We start from the raw sequence: 18,072 nt of genomic DNA, 5'->3' as shown, positions 1-18,072 counted from the left end.
GTTAGATTTTTCCCCTTTCCATGTTTTTTCCCCCCTCTTTGCTCTTTAATGTCTCTTAAATGTGGCAGTTTTGACAACCTTCCAATCCAGTGATATTTACATGTTTTGCTTATTTCATACTGAGATAAAACTGACTATCTAGTGCTTAAACAATAAATTTTAAATGTTTCAGTTTGGAGTTAGTTTTCTTCTCCTACCCATAATGTTCACAGATTAACTTCCTCTGCATCCTATTAACAAGAGAATACTTTCTGTGAAAGATTATTTGTTATTACTGTGATTACATGATAGTCACTAGGCACATATGGTTATTGAGGACTTGAAATATGGCTTGTCTGATTTGAAATGTGTTGTAAGTATTAAATACACACCAGATTTGGAAGAATTATTACAAAAAATAATGTAAAAAGTATATAATTTTTTATATTGAACTAATGTTGGAATGATAATATTTTGGACATGTATGGTTAAGTAAAATGTATTATCAAAATTAATTTGCTTGTTATTTTCTTTTTTAAATGTGGCTACTCGAAAATTAAAAGTTGTATTTGTGGCTCACATATATTTCTTTTGGGCAGCGCTACCATAGTGATTAGTTCAGCTGTTTAGAATAAGGGGCCAGGAAACAAGTGACAAGCTTTGTCCTCTTTGGCCACAGAAGGTACCCCAAACTCTAGCTTGCTTCCTTGCCAATAGTGTTTGCTTGGACATTAGTGTAAGCTCTATCATTTATTAGCTCTGTGACCTTTGGCACAAATTACTTAATTTGTGCTTCAGCTTCATCATCTATAAAATGGTGATAATAATAGTACATACTTCATTTGTTAATTGTAAGTATTAAATGAGATTACAAAAAATAGTGGCTAGTATAGAATAAATGCTTAGTAATTGTTAGCTATTTTTAATCTTATTAGCATAGTGCCTGGCTCATAATAGATGCTCCTTAAATATTTATTGATGGGTTGATAGTGTAGTAGTTACTGGATTCTAACATACCTTATATCATTTCATTTTCATGACACTCTTGAAGAAAGGTGATATTTTTATTTCATAGATTGAGAAACTGAGACTAAGAGAAGTTTGATAACTAGGTTAAGTCACACAGCTACAAAAGTAGAGCCAAGACTGAAAGTTAGGTCTTTCTATTCCCAAGTCCCATATTTTCTGTGCCACAGTATACTCTCTTCTGAGTGTGAGTTGTTTGTCATAAGGGGAACTGAGTGAGAACTTGTGGGTTGATTTTGTTTAGAACTGGGACTGATCAGATAAGTGCTCATCATTCAAGAAATATTTTTTTCAGGACCCTACTGTGTGTCAGGTGGCTTTCTTGGTGTTGGGGATATAGTAGTAAACAGATCAAAGGCATTTTTAAATGCAGGGTATGTTTCCAATAGGGAAGACATTACATAAATAGGTATACAAATAATGTGTAATATGTCAGATGGTGATAATGCTGCATTATACCAATAAGGTAGGATAAAGGAATAGAGAATGAATCATCTAGGAATGGAGGGAGCTAGGGAAGGCCTCGCTGGTTTTCTGATGAGGTGACATCAGAGACAGAGAGTGCAGTAAGGGAGCAAGTCATACCGAAATCTAGATGAAGAGCACTGTAGACAGAGAGAGCAGCAGGTCAGAAAGCCCAGAAGTGGGAGTGTGCTCAGAGCGTTTGAGGAACATCAAGGAAGCCTAGATGGCTGAGACAGAATGAGCAAGGTAGAGAGTGGTAGAAGATGAAGGTAGCTGGGAACCAGCTCATGTAAGACCTTGGTGAGGACTGGCTTTGGAGTGACTGAGGAAGCCATTGGGGTTTTGAGCAGATCTGGCTTACATCTTCATTCTCTATTCCTTTATCCTGCCTTATTGGTCAATGCAGCATTATCACCATCTGACATATTATGCATTCTTTGTATATCTATTTATGTGATGTCTTCCCTATTGGAAACATACCCTGCATTTAAAAATGTCTTTGATTTGTTTACTACTATATCCCCAACACCCAAGAAAGCCCACCTGACACACAGTAGGGTCCTGAAAAAAAGTATTTCTTGAATGATGAACACTTTATCTGATCAGTCCCAGTTCTAAACAAAATCAACCCACAAGTTCTCACTCAGTTCCCCTTATGACAAACAACTCACACTCAGAAGGGAGTATACTGTGGCACAGAAAATATGGGACTTGGGAATAGAAAGACCTAACTTTCAGTCTTGGCTCTACTTCTTTTGAAGTGTGACTTAACCTAGTTATCAGACTTTCTGGCTTCTGTGTGGAAAATACATTGCAGAGGGTCAAGGGCAGAAGCAATGAGACTGGTTAGGAAATTATTAGGATAGTTCAGGTAGGACTTGATGGTGGCTTGGACCAGGATGATTACAGAGGATACGTTTGGATATATTTTGAAGACAGAGAAAAGCCAAGAATGGCCTCAAGGTTTGGGGGCAGAACAACTGAAAGAATGAAATTGCCTTTTACTGAGAGAGAGGAGACTGGGAAGAGTAGAATAGGTTGGGTGGGTGGTAAGGAGAGGGGAAGGATAGTGGCAGAAATAAAGAATTTGAGTTGATATATTATGCTTATGATACTTGTTAGGTATTCATTGGACATGTTGTGTAGGCAGATATATGAATCTCGTATTTGGGAAGAGATCTGGGCTGGAAATACAACTTTGGGAGTTGTTAGTGTAGCAATGGTATTGCTGTCAAATGCTGTTTACAGGCTGAACAAGGTCTTATATTTGTATTCTAGGAAAGGAGTTTGGATCTTTTTTTTTTCTCCCTTTTTCAAATGTCCTGATGTAAACTAAAGGATTTTGATTTCTCATTCTTTTTTAGTTAACAGAAGATGAAATAGCTACAATATTACAATCAACGCTTAAGGGACTGGAATACCTTCATTTTATGAGAAAAATACACCGAGATATCAAGGCAGGAAATATTTTGCTAAATACAGAAGGACATGCAAAACTTGCAGATTTTGGGGTAGCAGGTCAACTTACAGTAAGTAAAACTGTTACTTGTTGCTCTGGCCAGTATTGTTAAGTGGTTAGAGTGTTGGCCTATGCACCAAAGGATTGCGGGTTCAATTCCTGATCAAGGGCATGTACCTGGATTGCAGATTCAATCCCCAGCCCAGGTCTGGGGCGAGTACAGGAGGCAACCAATCGATGTATCTCTCTCACATTAATGCCGGCAGGGGAGGGCTGTTAGGGGCGATCAGGCCAGCAGGGCAGGGCAGTTGGGGGCGATCAGGCCGGCAGGGGAGGGCAGTTGGGGGCCATCAGGCCGGCAGGTGAGGGAAGCTATTGTTAACATTAGTTTTTAGTAATCTTTAATTTTTGTCTATCTTATTTAAGGGTTTTTATTGATTGACTAGAGGCCTGGTGCATGAAATTCGTGCACTGGGGGTGGGGGTGTCCCTCAGCCCAGCCTGCACCCTCTCCAATCTGGGACATCCCTTTCACAGTCCGGGACTGCTGGCTCCCAACCACTCGCCTGCCTGCCTTCCTGATTGCCCCTAACCACTTCTGCCTGCCAGCCTGATCACCCCCTAACCACACCCCTGCCAGCCTGATCGACGCCTAACTTCTCCCCTGCCAGCCCGATCGCTCCCAACTGCCATCCCCTGCAGGCCTGGTCCCCCCCAACTGCCCTTTCCTGCCAGCCCAGTCACCCCCAACTGCCCTCTGCTGCTGGCCTGGTCCCCTCCAATTTCCCTCCCCTGCTGGCCTGGTCCCACCCAACTGCCCTCCCCTGCCGGCCTGGTTGCCCCCAACTGCCCTCCCTTGCAGGCCTGATTGCCCACAACTGCCCTCCCCTGCTGGCCATCTTGTGGCAGCCATCTTGTGCGATGGTGTGACTCTATTTGCATATTACCTCTTTATTATAAAGGATTATTATTTTTTGTGTTTTAGTAACTGACTGAGAATCTATTATGTCTCTAGGTCATTTGAATTTTTGTGTGACTTGCTTGGTCATGCCTTGAGGATGGTTTTTATATGTATTTCAGGTGTAAGACAGTTCTTATTGTTGGAAAAGTCTTTTTTTCTTCATAGTTTTGATGCTTAGTGTTGATCTCTCTCTCCTTTCTATTTTAGGATACTATGGCCAAGCGAAATACAGTCATAGGAACACCATTTTGGATGGCTCCAGAAGTGATTCAGGAAATTGGGTACAACTGTGTGGCGGACATCTGGTCATTGGGAATAACTGCCATAGAAATGGCTGAAGGGAAGCCCCCATATGCCGATATCCATCCAATGAGGGTAAGGAAATGGATGGGAAACCAGTGGAGTGGTTAGTTACTGGTCATCATTAGAAAGTTTGTTAAATGACTTACTTGGTTAGGTACCAAATGACAAATGAATTAATTATATGTTATTAAATGTTAGTCTGGACTCCAGATGATACACTTCCACTAGTTGTAGTCTCTAATTACTTAAAGTATAATTTACCCCTCTTCATTCCAGAGGCTGTATTGATAGCCCTAGGCAGGACATAGGCCACGGAAATGCTTGGTGTGGCTTGTGTAATGTATATTTTTTTAGTTGAGCTGCTCACATTTTAATATAACATTAACTGGCGCTTCTCCGTTATACAGGGCATGGGCTTTCCACTTCATCAGTCTCCACAGTTCCCTGTCTACCAAGTATCAGTTGTCACATACTGCAGTGTTTTCTCTAACGTTTGTCTTATAGTACAATTTGTCTTATAGTATCATTTGTTGGATAGTAATGGTAAGAGGAAAGCAAACTATTTTTTTGAACGCCTGTCACTAACACCCAGCCTGGTTCATGGGTTGTCTTATTCCTGCCTGGCCCTTGCAGGTATTTAAATTTGTAAGTTTTGGTTTGTAGATCACCACCCTCCTTCATCTGGAGCAGTGGTTCTTAACCTTCCTAATGCCACAACCCTTTAATACCGTTCCTCATGTTGTGGTGATCCCAACCATAAAATTATTGTTGTTGCTACTTCATAACTGTAATTTTGCTACTGTTATGAATCGTAATGTAAATATCTGATATGCAGGATGTATTTTCATTGTTACAAATTGAACATAATTAAAGCAGAGTGATTAATCACAAAAACAATATGTAATTATATATTCAATATGTGTTTTCCGATGGTCTTAGGCGACCCTTGTGAAAGGGTCGTTCGACCCCCAAAGGGGTTGCGACCCACAGGTTGAGAACTGATGATCTGGAGGCTCTGTACTCGCCATCCTCCATCTACTTCTAGAGCAGTAATGGCGAACCTTTAGAACTCGGAGTGTCAGCATTTTGAAAAACCCTAACTTAACTCTGGTGCCGTGTCACATATAGAAATTTTTTGATATTTGCAACCATAGTAAAACAAAGATTTATATTTTTGATATTTATTTTATATATTTAAATGCCATTTAACAAAGAAAAATCAACCAAAAAAATGAATGTCATAGGTTCGCCATCACTGTTCTAGAGTGTTAAGGACCCATAGATTTACTCTCCACCAGAACACCCCGAGGGGCTTCCAGGCTTTACCACCACCACCCACAGGACCCCTCACCACAGCACTGTTATCAGACCTCAACCCTTCCTTGGGCCTTATAGTCTTTATACCTCCCAACCCAGCTCCTTCTCTTCTCTGATTAATTAGTTCTTCTGTTGAAAGACTTAACAGTTTTTTAAAAAAGTATTCATGGGCCCCAAGATAAGTTCCCCTCTCTTTTGGGAGGTGCAGAAGTGGGGAAGGGTAGGATTATTTACTGGTTATATTTTTAGATTTAAAGACTATAATTTAAGCTGATTATTGCAGAGGGTTTTTTGTGGGTTTTATTTTTAAACTGTGGCTCTTTTAGTGGAAACTCAATTAACTGCAATGTAGTGGGCCAATTTTTTTTTTTTAAGTATGTTGAATTGGTTTGGTTTGAAAGGGAATGACTCCCTTATGATTTTGGGGACTTCTGAGTTTATGGTCTCCTTGCAGGAACTAGTTATAGCCAGTGGTGGTGGTATGTTTGGAAGGAGGGAAATTTGACAGCTCTGCAGCTGAGGTTTTATCTTTAGGATATTGATGCTCTTAGGTCTTGCCTTTTTACTTTGAAAGGCAATGTACTGTGGTTAACAAAAATTTTAAAAAGCTTGGTGGGGACTGGCCAGTGTAACTCAGTTGATTAGGAGTCGTCCCGTGCACCAGAAGGTTGCTGGTTCATTTTCTGGTCAGGGCACATGCCTGGGTTGCAGGCTCGATCCCCAGTACATCAGTGTTTCTCTCTCTGCCTTTCCCTTGCTCTCTCTCTAAAAATCAATTTTTTTAAAAATGTATTTTTAAAAAGTTTGGTGGATATTGTGAGGTTTGGGGGACAAGGATACATATGAAAGAGGGAGAAGGTGAGGGCAGGAAGGGGGAAGGAGAGAGTGATTTATATCAAGTTCTTTAATTGTCAGACTTCTTACTTTGAATACTTAGACTTTTGTTGGAATTTGGGTGGGCTCTTTAGTGGATAAAAGAAAAATCATTTTATCAAACTTCAAATGTATTTCCAGTTACATTTTAATTGAAGCATCACTTTTATTTTACTTTTTTTTTTTTTAACCAGGCAATCTTTATGATTCCTACCAACCCTCCTCCCACATTCCGAAAGCCAGAACTATGGTCAGATAGCTTCATGGATTTTGTGAAGCAGTGTCTTGTAAAGAGCCCTGAGCATAGAGCCACAGCCACTCAACTCCTACAGGTATGAATCACCCTGAGGTGCTCCCTCTGTGTTTCATTCACATGCTAACCAAAAGATGCTTTTAACCCACCTACACCTGTGTGGAGAGGGGAACAAAATATAAGACATTTCCTGCTTCTCAGGAGGTTTGGTCCTAACTGAGTCAAAAAGACATAGAAAAGAATGTTAAGTCATTGAACAAGACAGTATGGCAAGAAAATATAGGGCTCTATGGGATTAGAGAATGGGAATTGACATTTAGTGAGCACCTGAAGATGACGTGATATAATATGTATAACTTTGAACAATGCTTTACACATATTACAGATAGTATGATATGGATTTGACAAATATTTGCTGTTATTATTAGCTGGGCCAATAGTTTTCAACCATATCAGTCCCCATATATACAGGGTATTCAAAAAATGTATACACACTTTAACAGCTGATAGCTTAATTTTGAAAATGAAATGGTTTTTAATAAACACTGCCTTTATAATTATTCAAAGTGTATACATTTTTTGGGACAATATATATATATATATATATATATATACTTTTTTAACACTCATTACTCTTCTGGAATGAAACTCATAGATAATAAACCTGTTTATGCCCATAATTTTAAAAGAATCAGTATAATGTCTATGATATAATGGAGACATATAAAGATAATAATTTATAATAAAATAACATAGTTATCAATATAGAAATGCTCCAGCCTTACTCAGCTTACAGGCATAATGAAATAGTTAGAGACCTGTACCTATCATCATGAAAGAATTTAGATGTAAGAGCAGTAATAAGAACAGAAACCATTCCATTCACGATATACAGGAATATGAATGGGTGGGCACTTGCATAAAACAATGGTAAGTAATAGCAGGCCAGACTTATTTGTATATGATACAAGGAGGGAAATTATCTTATAAGCTTTCCAATTGGAAAGACCAGCAAATATGATATTCTTGCAAATGAGCTGGGTCTTGTTTCTCTAAGTGTAGTGGCAAATTTTTCTCCTGCCTGGCTGGGATTCTGATAACGTTTTATGGAAAAGATATCTCCTGTGTTATGAGCCTACCACATGTTAAGGCATACTTTCAATCTATAGAGTACTTGGAGACCATATCCTTTCATGGGTGGTGGGGAATAGAGAAGGGATTAAAAAGAGAAACATTGGGGACAATATCAGAATAAGTTTGGAAAAACAACAGACAACCCCCCCCCCAAAAAAAAGAATTTCCACATGTAACTTTCACATGTAGAAAGATAGATTTCACATAGATTTCTTTTTAAAAAAAATCTTTATTATTGAAAGTATTACATGTCCCCGTTTGTCCCCCATTGACCCCTTCTAGCCCGCCCCACCTTCACCACCCTATTGTCTGTGTCCATGGGTTATGCATATATGCATATAAGTTCTTTGGTTGATCTCTTCCCACCCACCCACCCACCTTTCACAGAGATTTCTTACAATTGTGCTATAAACAACAAATATGTAAGATGGTATTAATATTTATTTGTTTTATTTTTAAAAAAATAAATGCATTGGGTGGCATTGATTAATAGGATCATATAGGTTTCAAGTGTACATTTCTATGATATAAGATCTGTATACTGTGTGTCCACTACCCAAAGTCAAACCATCTTCTGTCACCATATATTAGACCCCGTTCACCCACTCTCTATTCTCTTCCCTCTGGTAACTATCACACTATTGTCTGTGTCCATGAGTTCCAGTTTTATATCCTACATATGAATGAAATCATATGGTTTTTAGCTTTTTCTGACTGACTTATTTCACTTAGAATAATACTCTCAAGGTTTGTCCATGTTGTTGCAAGTGGCAGTATTTTGTCTTTTCTTATGGCTGAGTTTTCCATAGTAGATATGTACTACATCTTCTTTATCCAATCCTCTATCGAAGGACATTTTGGTTGTTGGTATTAATATTAAAAAAACTTAATTTTTATAAATGGAATTCAGCAATATCCCTGTGTTTCAAGTGTCTTTGTGACTAATTTTAGTATTTCTGCAGTAACTACACTTTTACATTAAATTTGTTTTTACCTAAATAAATAGTTGGAAATGCTGTAGTACACTGAATAGGAAGAATAAGCAGGATGAGTAAATTATTCAGTAATTTCTAAACAATGTCTTTATTCCATTTAAACCCCTACTCTAAACTTACCTCCCAAATTACTAGACCTTTTGCTTATCTCTGGAAAAAGTTTTCAGTATTATTTATCAGAGTGTACATGTACTCGGAGACATTGAAAGATGTGCAGAATGTGCTACAGTGTGTTGTTGTGCCAGAGGTTCCACTTTGCAGGATTGTGGTGTCCCTGTCCTCCCATGCTGTTTGTGTTCTTCAGACATTGTAACTAGAAGCTCCCAACATTACAAAATTTCCTCCAGGAGGTTGAGAATCTCTAGATCTGACACAGAGAAAGGGTGGCGCAGTTTTAGCCAGGCCAAAAAGGGTGGGCAAAGCCTGACTATGCATCTGCTCGGTTATAAAGTGAGTGTGGGTTAGCTGTTGTCCAAAGCAAAAAGAGAAAGATTAGATTCAGTGACTGATTCAACAAATACTATCAAGTACCTGCTGTGTGCCAGGCACTGTTTTGGCACTGGTGCTTATAAACTGTCCCCAGCGTTTGTCACTTTCTTGCTTAAGCACCCATTTGTCAAGAGCGCCAAAGGAGTGTCGATACTACGGGACTTAATTAATGAAGCCATGGATGTGAAACTGAAACGCCAGGAAGCCCAGCAGCGGGAGGTGGAAAACGAGGATGAAGAAAACTCGGTGAGTGGCAGGCCTGGCTTTGGGCCTCAGGCATTAATGCTCGTTATTTCATGATTGCTAAGCCAGGTAAGACTTAGATGTTGGATCAGCCTGGAGCTGGAGGCTCTTCTTATAGGACTCTGTCCTGTCCTGGACCAAGGCTTGCTTCATCTGTGCGTGCTCTTCTCATAGTGCTTCCTAAGACACTTACACATTTTATCTGTTATTCAACGCACCTTTTTATTCTGCAAAGAGAATGCTCAGGTCTGACGCTTGGTTTTTCTGTGTCCTTTTGGGGAACCTAGGATTCATACTAAATGTGTAGATTTTACACTTATAGACTCCCTCACAACCCTGAGATTCCAAGGGTGTGCATAGATCTTTAGATATATGTTGCAAAACTCTATTAAGAAGGGAAGAAGGGAGTCCTTTAGATACACTACTCTCACTTGGGTAAATTTATGATCTTTGGTTAAATAAGAGTGTTCCAGTGTTCTACAAAGTGGGTTTTGAATCTGAGTAAGTGTCAAATCCAGAAATATTTGCACCAAGATGAGTAATAGTAATTCAGAAAACTCACTTTTGCTCCAATTAGCTCCAATTTGAGAGTCTGTTCTTTTACAGGAGGAGGATGAATTGGATTCTGGCACCATGGTTCGAGCAGCAGGTGATGAGATGGGCACTGTCCGAGTAGCCAGCACCATGAGTGATGGAGCCAATACCATGATTGAGCACGACGGAACATTGCTGTCACAGCTGGGCACCATGGTGATCAATGCAGAGGATGAGGAAGAGGAAGGAACTATGAAAAGTAAGGCTCTGATCAAATATAGTAGCTTCTCAGGCAGACCTTATACATTCCAGAGAAGACAGGTTCACGTGGTCCACTCACGCTCAGTCTTGAGGCCTCATATTGCTGCAACCAAAGGAGTAGAAACATGGGGGTTGAGGTGAGGGCACGGGTTTGGGGAAAGGGAAAGCTGGCATGTGAGTCAGAGGCAAGAAAGCATCAGTGGCCGTTCTCTCATTGAATGATGTCATTTCCCTCCTTTTCCTGAATCTGTGGAGGCAAGCACATGCATTGATCTGATGCATAATTCTGAGCTATTGAAATTCTAAGCTGTTGACTGTATATATCTTACCTTTTTTTCCTAATACTCTGTGTGTCTAACCCAGGTTTACCAATACTCAGCCAATCTATTCAGAATGACTGTACACACTTAAAAGTCCTATCAAGTCCCTTTGAGTTTAAGCCCATCTCTACCTCTAATCCCACTGATCCTTTTTTGCCTGAGGCTTGACACCTGAGCTCAGCTCCCATCAGAATGCCATCCTCTCCTACCTTCTTTAGTTATTTCCTTACTCCTTACTCTGCATTACAGACCAAGTCACAGAAGAAAGGAATTTGAGAGTATAAAATGCTAGTAATTTAGTTATATAAGTACGATTTAGCCTAAACTTGGCATAGGTTTACAGCAGTAAGTCTCTTCATCTTTTCTTCATCATCTTTTTTTTTATTCCTCTAAATCAGGGATTAGCAAACTATGGTCCACATCCAAAATGTGGCATGCCACCTGGTTTTGATAAAGTTTTATTGGAACATAGCCATGTCCATTCACTTACATAGTGTCTATGACTGCTTTTGTGCTATAGAAGCAGAGTTGAGTATTGGTGACTAAGACCACGGGGCTCCCAAATCCTGCAATTTTTGCTGTCCGGTTCTTTACAGACCGAAAAAGTTCTCTAACCCTCCCCTAGACCTTCTGTTTGTGATTGATTAATTCATTTAATAAATTTTTCTCCAGTGCCTATCGTATCCCAGGTACTTTGTAGATGCTAAAAATGCAACAGGAAATGAAGAAACAGACCCTGCCCTGAAGGAACTCATTGTCTAGTGTGGGGGACAGACCGTTAATTATACTTCAGTCCATGAAATGAGTTCTAAAATAGAGGTAATATAGGGTGTTGTTGAAGCAGAGTGGAAGAATATTTAGTTTAGACTGCGGATTACTGAAGAATTCCTGGAGGAAAAAGGCAAGCTGGTTGGCAAGTGAGTAGTGTGGGTTGGAGGTGGTCCAGCAAAGGGAACAACGCTCACAAATTCGAGGAGGCAAGAGAAAGGCTAGTGAGTTCAGGGGAACTGCAGCTGGTTTATTGTGGCTGAGACAGTTGCAGGGCTTGGTTCTTAGGGATTCTCTCTATGTTTCACCCTTCAGGTATTTGTATTTATAACCAACCCTTTGGGGTTTTCTTTCTTTCTTTCTTTTTTTATTTCAGAGAGGAAGGGAGAGGGATAGAGAGATAGAAACATAAATGATGAGAGAGAATCATTGATTGGCTGCCTCTTACATGCCCCCCACTGGGGATCAAGTCTGCAACTGGGCATGTGCCCTGACTGGGAATCGAACCGTGACCTCCAGGTGATGCTCAACCACTGAGCCATGCTGGCCGGGCAACCCTTTGTTTTTGAAAGGAAAAGGTTTTTTTGTGTGTGTTTTTTTGTTTTGTTTTGTTTTGTGGCCACGGCTTGCTCATCATCTGTGTTTGGCTTCTGACCAGAACCACACAGATAGGAAAGAGTAGTAATACTATTAGTGGATATGTAACTCATATAACTTTTCTGGAATGTAGTATGTATCAAGAATTTGAAAAGTTCAAACCTTTGACTCAGTAAATTTCACTTCTAGGACTCTGGTCCAAGGAAATAATTGAAGATATAAGCAAATTATATTCAAGAACTTTTTCAAATATGTTACTTAAAATTGTTAAAAAAAAAAAAAAAGGCTGGATTAATTTAAATGTTTAGTAGAAAATGGTTAGTCAAATAAACTATGATACAACCATAGGATGGAATACTATACCATACAAAAATATTAAAAATCCTGTTTTGGGGAAAATATTTAGAAGAAATCGCCCAGACAGTGTGGCTCAGTGGTTGAGTGTTGACCTATGAACCAGGAGGTCATGGTTCAATTCCCTGTCAGGTCACATGCCCAGGTTTTAGGCTCACTCCCCAGTAAGGGGGCATGCTGGAGGCAGCTGATCAATGATTCTCTCTCATCATTGAATAAAAATATATTAAATTAAAAAAGGAAAAAGAAGGAAACAAAATTATAGCATGACCCAGTTTTACCAGAGTAAAAAAAAATAAATTAACATGTTAATATGTGCATAGAAAAATGACTGAAAAAAAAACCTGACTGAATAAAAAAGCTGGAGAGAAATAAACCAAATATTAAAAGTACTGTTGCTCAGTGTTTGATCCCCAGTAGGGAGTGTGTAGGAGGCAGCCAATCGATTCTCTCTCATAATTGATGTTCCTATCTGTCTCTCCCTTTCCCTTCCTCTCTCTGAAATCAATAAAAACATATATATTTTTAAAGTAGCTATTATTGGTAATAGGATTATAGGTCTTTAAATTTTTCTTCCAAAATTTTTTCTAGCATTTATCAGAAAAATAAAAAACCATCAAAAATACTTCTGATATCATGGTGTGTCCTGTAAATTAGGACTTTGAACTATGATTGCCTTAAGAATCCTTTCTCCTCCCTTCTTCCTCCTCTCACTGCTTTTTATGGCCTTAAAATGAATATTTACAAAGTGACATTTGTCACTCCCTGCTAGTCTCTTTAAGTTCTTATTGTGTTTTAGGGAATGTTTTATCCCCTAAACTCAAGGTTGAAGCACTCTAGATATATTGTGCGTGGCGTTACATAAATTGTCAAATGAATGCTATGAACTAAATTTAGTTTTTTCTTTTTTCTAAGTAGCCATGTGACTTGTTAGGAAGGTTTGTTTTGCAGTAATAAGCTGCTGACACTCTAGTTCTTTTCTTTGACTCTGAGTGCCATATCTTCTTCTTGTTTGAAGGGCTTTAATTATGCAGATGATTATAATCACTGTGTAATATATCTAGGCTGACCCATTAACATGTGTTGTGCATGCACGGGTTATGGAAAATCTGCCTTTTTTAATGTAAAGAATTAATTTTGTTCCAAATGTAATTTTCATATTTCAAGTGCTAATTAATTCAATGGGTTGTTGTGCAGTTTCTGAGCTTGGATAGTTTTAGCATGCCTAATGAGAAAATGCATCTTTTATTATAGTCATGATGAAAAAAACATTAAAACCTCAACAGTCACAGCTGAGTGATATTAAATATACTTAGTTCACAAACAATCTGCTGCAGGTCTTATAATACAGTTTTTGAGTCACAAGTTTGACAGATTTACCACTTATTTTGAGATCTTTGCCTCTTACTATTTTAGGAGTTATTTAAACTTTCATTATGGAAAATTAAAAAACATGCACAATTGCACAATAATATCATGACTCCAATGGACCTATTGCCCTGTTTCAAAAATGATTAACTCATTGTCCATCATATTTTAGGCTCCCTCTCCCAAGGAAAATAACAAGCTGAATTAACTTAAAGCAAATCTCAAGCATCATATCATTCCTTCAGAACTGATTTTTAAACATTTAAATGAGTCTTTTTGACTAAGCCTGACCCAGATACTATCTGTGTTATGTTGGATAATTCACTTTCCTTGTATGAACTTCAGTGCCCTAATCAGTAAAATTTTAATTTTATTATTATTATTTTATTCATTTTAAAATTTTTATTGAACTTATTGGGGTGACATTGGTAATAAAATTACATAGGTTTTAGGTGTACACTTCTATAATACCTATTGTAGATTGTAGATTGTATTGTGTGTTCACCACCCAAAGTCAAGTCTCCTTCCATCACCATTTATCCCCCCTTTGACCTCTTCTACCTCCCCCACCCACCTTTCCCTCTGGTATTCACCATACTGTGTCTGTGTCTGTGAGTTTTGGGGTTGTGTGTTTTTGGTTTTTTTTTGCTTAATCCCTTTATCTTTTTCACCCAGTCCCCCAGGACTCTTCCCCTCTAACAGCTGTCAGTTCTCTGTATTTATGAGTCTGTTTCTATTTTGTTTGGTTATTTTGTTCATTAGATTTCACATATAAGTGAAATTATATGGTATTTGTCTTTCTCTGGGTGACTTATTTCACTTAGCATAATGCTCTCCAGGTCCATCCATGCTGTCACAAAAGGTAAGATTTCCTTTCTTACCTTACAATGGAGTAGTAGTCTGTTGTGTAAATGTACCGCAACTTTTTTATCCACTCATCTTGGCTATTGTAATTACACTGCAGTGAGCATTGGGGTATATACATTCTTTTGAATTAGTGTTTGTGGTCTTTTTTTTAATATCTATTCCTAGAAGTGGAATCGCTGGGTCAAAAGGCTAAAGAATTTTTAAACTTACATATTTTCCTGTCTTTTTAAAAAAAATATATTATTGATTTTTTACAGAGAGGAAGGGAGAGGGACAGAGAGTTAGAAACATCGATGAGAGAGAAACATTGATCAGCTGCCTGCTGCACACCCCCCATTGGGGATGTGCCCACAACCAAGGTACATGCCCTTGACCAGAACCGAACCTGGACCCTTCAGTCCGCAGGCTGACACTCTATCCACTGAGCCAAACCAGTCAGGGCTTTCCTTGTCTTTTATAGCTCTAATAGTCCACATGTTTATAAAAATCATATCACTCATGGCTAATAGGTAGGCATCCTTGTTGGGGCCCTTAGGGGTAGTTCTCTCCAGAGCAGTCTTTAGATTATTTCTCATTTCTGCAGTATGCTTGTGGTACAGCCCGAATTATATTTCTAGAAGTTGACTCTTGCCATTCCTAAGCCATGTCCTTGAGTCTTGGCTCCTACTTTTATGCTGGGAATTGAGTTCAACCTCGATGTGTTTTGGCTCCTGTCTTTATCCCAATTCTTATTCTCACATCAGTATTCAAACTAGTTGGTTTGGCTTTACCAATGGGCCACCTTGCTTGTGCCATCTGCAGACTTTCCTGTCTTGGGTTTAAACATTACTGTGTGTTTTTTTGTTGTTGTTGTTTTTAAATCTTGAATTTCTATGTGTTTGGAGCAGTAGGGTAGGCCTCTCACGCTTCAGCTCTTTCAGTCATCTTGACCTGTCTACAGCAATATTTCTATAGTTTCTCCATAAGGGAACAGGTTCAGAGAGGTTATTTGCTCATGGTCACATGGCAGGAAGTGGTAGAGCTGGGAACTGAAAGAACTCCAGTGTGTATGCTTCTTTCTGCTAAACTCCTGATTTGTTTTGGAAGCCTACTCTAACATTAATGGGCATTAGACCCGTAATATACAACTCACCAAAATTCATGGTCAGACTGTTGCTGGCTTCTGGATTCCAGAAATATTTATTTTTAGAAAGAATTATTATACATAAATTACTTATTATACTCAGGAGGATAGACATTATAACAATAATAATCTGTAATACCTTGGCATGTGATATATACCAGGCTCTGTGCTTAATTCTTTATAAGCATTTCACGTTTATTTTAATCATTACAACCATGCTATGTGGTAAATATAGCCATCTAGTATCCCCACCATCACCACCCCTGATTTTGTGGTAACAGAAACTAAATTGCAGAGTGGTTAAGTTACTTGCTCATGATTACATAGTGAGTAATAGAAGAGCCAAGACTTGATGCCAGATGTGTTTGATTTCAAAATTCATACTCTTAATCATTATATTATACTGCTTCTCAGCAGAGCCCCTTAAGCTGTTGAGGGGCAGGACTAAGACTCATGTTATAGGTCCTATGTTGGGAAGCCTCCGCCTACATGAATACACCTCTCCTTGCTGGGTATTTGAATAACAGGCTACTCTACATGTTTCCCCAGGATTTCCAGAAGCAAAAGGTGGATGATTTTCAAAGGGGGTCTGCCTCTGTTGATAGGTTAATGATATTGTTACATGAGGGAGTATATTTGGTTGTAGAGATCTGAGTCTATAGTAAAGAATCAGAATGCAGTTGGAAGGAGGAAATTAGAGTGAGGTGAGATTTGATTGCTTTATAAGATACCTCCAGAACACCTGTAATAACTATATTGGTAAACTATGGCCCACACTACTTTGAAAACACATGTCTGGATAAAATATCAGTTTGGGGATTTTGGGAGGCTTCTGCTATTTGTTTATGTAACTGGGTCTTTTTCATAAGGGCTATAGAAGAAATTTGTCCCTAAGAACAGAGGGACATATTCCTGAAGTGACATGAGAGGTTCTGTGAGTGTTGGGATTCTTGTACTTCCTTTGACCATCAGAGGGAGCTCTGTAATAAGTTATGAGTTTATAATGTGTTCCCATTTGTGTTCACACGTCTCCTTTCTATGGTAGGCTTTCTTCAAGATTAACACCATTATTTATTTTAAATAACCACAGCAACGCTAGGGCAATGTCTTTTATTTAGGTAGGAGTTTGGATACCTCCCTCATACATGGCAAAGTTCAAATAAGACTGAAACCAGCCTAAATCTGTCAAAATAGTTTAAACTTTTCTTCTCTCTTCCCAGATTTCTCAGAATTCTTAACCAGAATTGATGTCCTCTATATGTATCATGTTACCATGCGTATAGTTTTGAAACTATTATCAGCTAAAACGACCCTAACCAAGTAATTGAATACATTTTAAAAATAAACTTTCAAATTCTTGTGCAGAACTGACTGATATGTTTCAAAATAAATATTAATAATGACAACTTATAGCTTTTGTTGCCTAGCCTCTTTGGTTTTCATCTAATTTACTTCTGTGTTGCCTACACAAGAATCTAATGAGTTCTTTGAGAATAGCCTTTTTTTTTTTTTTACTGATTTGCCATAGTTCTTTATGTTAGATATTAATTTCTTATTCTAGAGCAATTGCCACATTAATCTCTTTGAAATAGAATTTTAAAGCATAGTGGCATAATTAAGTTAGGATAACTCAGAAGCATGTTTTAGGCAAGTTACTGTGATGATATTATGTGGTAAAAACATTCTATATTGATAATTCCGCAGAAAGTCCTAAGTCTCATGAAGACTCCTATTGTTGCTCTGAGTTTCCTCATGTTAAAACCAAAGTCCAGGCTCTTGTTGAAGTGATTTTATTTCACCACCATCCATCAGATACTAATTTTGGAGCTGCATAAAATGGAAATTCTTGACTCACAGCCTATTTTCTTTCCACCTGCAGTTGTTTGAAGGGGATTGTTATAACATTGCCTCCCTTGTGTGTTATCTGTCTCTTTCTCTCGGACTCAGATGATAGCATTTTGCAAGGATGAAAAATAGAACATAAAGGACTACAGGTATTTTAACACTTCTTTTACCACAATAGGCTTACTGTCCAATTTCTGATCCCCAGGATGTTTAAAACTATCATCAGAATATTAAGTGTTCATGTATCCTTGCCACTCACAGTCAGCATCATTGGGGAGTTTCAGATAGCAATAGTGTAGTTGTAACTACCAAAGCTTAACTTAAAACATTTAGTTTTGTTAGAATCATATCTCTGAGTAAGAGCAAGAGAAAGACAAAGGAGCAGTGGAAAGGACAGTAATTTGTGGAATTAGTAATTTAGTTTGAAGCTTGGCCCAGAGCCTTATGGGCTAGGTCAGCTTGGGCCAGTTATTTCCCTTTCTTGAGCCTCAGTTTCCTAGTCTGAAAAAGTGGGGCATAAGAGTTCCTACTTTGTAGGG

General features: G+C 38.5%; 1 protein-coding gene across 4 annotated transcripts in view; it reads left to right on the top strand.

Annotated features, from left to right (window-relative positions):
- Positions 1-18,072, top strand: part of STK4 (serine/threonine kinase 4) — an 86,433-nt gene that overhangs the window by 16,278 nt on the left and 52,083 nt on the right. For all 4 annotated transcript variants that reach the window (XM_006091410.3, XM_023756229.1, XM_023756228.1 and 1 more), the window contains exons 5-9: positions 2,835-2,999; positions 4,097-4,264; positions 6,577-6,714; positions 9,371-9,499; positions 10,103-10,289. In XM_006091410.3, coding sequence (XP_006091472.1) covers positions 2,835-2,999; positions 4,097-4,264; positions 6,577-6,714; positions 9,371-9,499; positions 10,103-10,289 — 787 coding nt within the window. The remainder of the gene's footprint in view (positions 1-2,834; positions 3,000-4,096; positions 4,265-6,576; positions 6,715-9,370; positions 9,500-10,102; positions 10,290-18,072) is intronic.

This window comes from Myotis lucifugus, unplaced genomic scaffold (genome assembly GCF_000147115.1).
Source record: "Myotis lucifugus unplaced genomic scaffold, Myoluc2.0 scaffold_90, whole genome shotgun sequence".
Lineage (NCBI taxonomy): Eukaryota > Metazoa > Chordata > Mammalia > Chiroptera > Vespertilionidae > Myotis > Myotis lucifugus.
Note: the sequence above shows the minus strand (reverse complement) of the source record. Positions and strands in the feature narration are given on the sequence as shown.